Source organism: Porites lutea, chromosome 9 (genome assembly GCF_958299795.1).
Source record: "Porites lutea chromosome 9, jaPorLute2.1, whole genome shotgun sequence".
Classification (NCBI taxonomy): domain Eukaryota; kingdom Metazoa; phylum Cnidaria; class Anthozoa; order Scleractinia; family Poritidae; genus Porites; species Porites lutea.
In genome coordinates, this window is record NC_133209.1 from 14,010,647 (window position 1) to 14,015,646 (window position 5,000).

The window sequence follows — 5,000 nt, forward strand, 5'->3', positions numbered from 1 at the left end:
GACGAATAGTACTACTTCTTCCATGTACCAAGTTTAGAACTTTGCGTCCCTTCTAACTTCTGTAGACTTCTGTAAATCGGCACTGTCATTAAACTATATATAAATCACAATACAAGAACGTGTACTCGACTTTTTCAGAGCCATAAACTGCATCTGTTAGTTAGCCCTTAAGGACCTTTTTACCGACCGAAATGTTAGATTTCCCTGTCCTTCACCCGGTGAATCCCCCTCGTATAGGCCATTACAGGGAGTATTCCCCCCGCCTCTCCCTAGGGTCCTTTCAGGCAGAGGAAACTCACCGAGTAACAGCCATAAACTGCATCTGTTAGCTAGCCCTTTAGGACCTATTTACCGACCGAAATGTCAGATTTCCCTGTCCTTTACCCTGTGGATCCTCCTCGTATAGGCCATTACTGAGGGAGTATCCCCCTACCCCTGGGGTCCTTTCAGGCAGAGGAAACACACCGAGTAAAATAATGAAAACATTTAACAGGCCGGGGAGTTTCTTGTGGTAGTTTCGGGCTGTCGGTCGTCTTCGTCAGGAGAAAATAAAGAGTTTCTTTATGATGAATTAATGGGTCACAATATACGTGAAAAGAAGGGTATCAAAAAGACTAAAAAAAAATTACCCAATGGTGAAATCTAGCCTTCGAACGGCAGACGTTTCTCTTCCCTCAGCGTCATTCAGCCGGCGATGAGCGAGGAGAAATGTCTGCCGTACGTAGGCTAGGTGAAATCCTATTGTTTACACAAACAACTGTTCTTCCCAGAACGGATTGCATTCCCCAATTAAATCACCGCCAAAAAAGCCTCCTTCTTACAAGACTTGTCCATTATACAATTCCACATATGACAACACGGGCCAATTTGTACAAGTGCTGTTGCTTTGTTAGATACATTCGTTATAACGAGTCTGTAAGGTCTCACTAAGCCTTTTCTGGTCGCTAATTCTCACTGTTAGAGATAACGTCACATTGATCAAAGCACTGAAAGCTTTTCCTGATCGCTCAGACTCCATGAGACAATAATATTCAAAGAGCTTGTTAGCTAGGTATGATTTTTGACAAGTTAAGGACACTACACGTCTGAAGCTTAACTCTATGCCAACGTAGGTAGGGTTAGCGGGTTAGCCTTGAAACAGACTGTCAATCAATGATGACGTTATTTGTTTGTCCTTTTTTATATAAATCAGACTCCCTGCTTCAATAACCCTTGTTTGAACAATTCAACTTGTGTGGCCAGGTACGAAGAAGACGACTATTACTGCGCATGCGCTCCAGGAGTCAGAGGGAAAAACTGTGGTGACATAGGTGATCATGATTACCGAAATACCGAACCTACTTTAAAAAAAGCAGCCCACTTCAATAAGCGCCGTCTTCGAACAAGAATCGCAGCAATTCAAGACAAAATTATCCGTTTTTATTGTTTTTTTTAGACAAAAAATATACCGTAAAATCCCGAAAATAAGCCCCTCTATGTATAAGCCCCTCCAAATATAAGCCCCCCAAGCTCGTAACGCAAAAAACCTTCCGTTAAATCGCCCTTCCAAATATAAGTCCCCCTGGGGGGCTTGTACTTGAAAATTGTTCTGTAGTACAAAGTAAAACAAGGAATAACAGTAAATTTCTTTCCAAAAATAAGGCTAGCCCAATCGATTTTGAAACGCAAATTTGCCTCCGTACATAAGCACCTCCAAAAATAAGCCCCTCAAAAAGAACCTTTGAAAAATATAAGCCCGGGGGCCTTTTTTTCGGAATTTTATGGTAATATAATGGCTTATAGACCTTATTCACGATACACCATCTTTGCTCGCCCTTTAGGGTAGATGGGATAAAAGCAATGTCACGTGGTTGCTTGAGGGCAAAAAGACTATAAAATTTATCAGTACGAGTATTAAATCACGGGTGAGTGTTTTTATTCTCTCAAAATGAAATAACGACTTTAGTCAAGCAAAATGTACAGATAAAGTTTCGTCAATTTGACGGACTACGACGGCAGTTAAACATGCTACTGCACATGATCAGAACCCCAGTCCTGTTCATTTTTCCCGTGTTGTCCTGCGAGATAAGATCACATGCAAAGTATTTGCATTGTGTTGTGGAATGAACATGAAAGCAAGAAAATCTTTGCCTGTTTCCCTCTCTATTCTCTCGTAGTCTACTGTCTGTAATGCAATCTTAACGTTCTATTTTTGCACAACTCAACCCAAAGCGACAAAGAAAGGATCAACGCTCGTCCAGTCGTAGTTCGTAGTCCGTAGTCACCGTATCTTAAAGTCTCTGTTAGCCGGCCGCCGGAGGAGACCTCTAGATTCAAGGACGAGGACGACTAGAAGGACGAGATTTAAATAAAAGTATTTTCGCGTATTCTCAAAAAAATTGATACCCGGGAAAGCTTCATTGTACTTTTTCCACCGGAAAGTTGGCGATGTACTGACAGTTATTATCAGTTGTTTACCCCCTTAGAAAGCACATGACAAAGCTCTTATCCCATCAGTCCGTAATCGTGGGCATGCAAAGATGGCTGAAATAGACCTTTACTGGCTACTTTTGTAACATTGTTATGCCGTTTTCATTGTTTATGAAGAAAAAAAGAAAACGAAACAAAGTAAACATAGTTTTATGTTATTACGACTGATAACACGGCGTGAATCGGAGACGGATTATATAAGCCACGGACGCCTGAACAACGCCTCTTTCAAATGATCGCTGCACTTACAAGCTAACTATTGTAGTTTAACATAAAGTACAACTTATACATGTATTTTTCAGCAACCGACTGTAGAAATATTATCAGTCAAGGCCATTCCACAGGAGACGGTATGTACTGGATTGTCCCAGATGGTGGAACGCATTCAAATGCGTTCCTAGCTTACTGTGACATGACGTCATACAATGGAGGATGGACCATGTGTTATACTACTGATGAATACGCCAAACCCAGCACTGAAGTCAAGTATAATGCCTTATTTCCTTATGGAAATGACGGGTACAGAGCGAACTGCAACGATATCGAAGTAAGTAAGTTTTGTCTTTTTCTGGGAAGATAAACTGAAAAGGTGGGGATTCCTTAAGGCTATTTTTTATTTTAAGGTTACCTTCTTTCAACTGATAGAAAACGTTAAAAACATTCGCTAGAAATAATAGAACCAGACAATGTTCTGCGAAACAAAAAAATGTTCTTATCTCACCTATAACCGCCTCATCAATTTTCTTTTCTTTTCTCCCCAAATCCTCTTTGTCTTTTTAGAGTTGTTTGATTCTTCATTTAGACGGAGGCACGACTTTTTCTTTCAAAACCGTTATGAATCGCCTTTTCGCTCAAATTAATTGCAAGCAGGAGATTATGGGCCCAGCCTCCATCCGCTACCAATAAATTTCACAGTGTGTGAAGTTCTATTTTTAGATTTCTTCATCCGCGAAAATTTGCTGTGTTTACAAACGTTCATGCTAATCCAACATGGCAGGTTCCTCTTTCAAGGGTCTTCAACGAATTAAACTCTGTTTGCGTGGCACTGGGTACTCCTCTCCTTTGCTTAACTGATAAATTTTTGAAGCAAAAGATTAATCTGTGAATAGACGGACTTTTTATAACCTTGGCATGACTAGCTCGGTCGATGGAACCGCGCTCGACTGTAGAGCGGGAGATCGTTGCTTTGATTCCCGGGACCGGACCCATACTCAGGGTCTTAAAAAATCTGAGAAATAAGGATACTGTCTTTGTCCTGCAAACGGCTAAACCTTCGCCTGGCGTGGATTACCAAGTGAAATGATGTTTCGATCTCCAGTAGGAGCAAGTAAAAATAGTGTCCTCAAAAAGTACTTTCGTGCTAAATACACACTCAAGTAAAGAACATATTTTTTAAAGGATCTAACACACTTAGTCATTGTGCCTTTTGTAAGTGAATTATCTCTCAGTACCTCCTGTACCATTAAGTATTAAGTCCAAGAACATGACACAACTTTTCACCTGCATTTGTCGATCCTGCCAAAAGTAGTGTACGATTACATATTGCAATGATTATCCTTGCTATTTGGCAATTAAATGATTTAAGATTGAAAAATTTAGGTTAAAGATGTACGCTCTGAGGTGGTGGGATTCTTAGATATTTAAGATATACGTATTTATGTTAATTTGAAAGACTTATGTGTCAACAGACGTTACTCTCCGATTGTGATGTGGATCGGTTGGCTTGTTAGCTAATAAGAAAAAAAGCAGTTCGTTGAAAACTACTTATATCTTGATCTTTCTCTCCCAAATTCACAGAAATCATCTTCATAGATCACCAAACTGGAAACAAGGCATTCTTTAAACGACGTAATCAAGTACCCACGAAGGCCGCTAGTAACTATGGGAACTTTGCTGACAGACTTGGATTGTGGGACGGAGTAGGGGCTAATAACACTTACCCCTATCAGCTACTGATCTGTGATCATGCCTTCTATTCGGGCTTTTTTCTTTCCGGGTACACAGATTGTTACAAGAAGTGTAACTGGTGGTGTGGGGATACTTTTTCTGTGTATTTCCGTACGGCATCCACTGATACGCGTTACAAAGGTGTTGCCTTTAACGTCAACGGTCATTCTCCTAACCGTGTAAGCAATAGGCTGATCAGTATTGGCCTGCGCTAAGTCAAGGACCGTGCGCTCAGTCAATAGGTTCATTAAGACGAAATACGTTATCACAAAAACCTTACAAAGTGTAAAGGGTCAGCAGTAAGAATAAAGGGAAACAAGCCAAAGGGGAAAATATGATTAAAAACAAAACAAAAAGAAACAAACACTAAGCGGAAAAAGTAATTGTGCAACAAAAAAAAAGAAAACAGCTTCGCTGAGATTCAATCCTGGACCATGTGCGCTTCAAGGCAACTTCCAGACCACTGAGCCACTCTACCACTACAAGAGTGTGACTAGTGCATACAAAAATTTGGTGCTCTCTCTTAGGCCCTTTCCTATTATGCTTGTAAAACTATAATATTATGTCCGCAGTTTTTGGCCCAA

At 40.5% G+C, this 5,000-nt stretch overlaps 1 protein-coding gene across 1 annotated transcript in view; it reads left to right on the top strand.

Moving 5' to 3' along the window:
- LOC140948914 (uncharacterized) overlaps nucleotides 1-4,631 on the top strand; it is a 5,741-nt gene extending 1,110 nt beyond the window's left edge. Inside the window, exons 2-4 of the mRNA XM_073398180.1 lie at nucleotides 1,193-1,310; nucleotides 2,772-3,012; nucleotides 4,256-4,631. Coding sequence (XP_073254281.1) covers nucleotides 1,193-1,310; nucleotides 2,772-3,012; nucleotides 4,256-4,631 — 735 coding nt within the window. The remainder of the gene's footprint in view (nucleotides 1-1,192; nucleotides 1,311-2,771; nucleotides 3,013-4,255) is intronic.
- The last annotated feature ends 369 nt before the right edge of the window (nucleotides 4,632-5,000 follow it).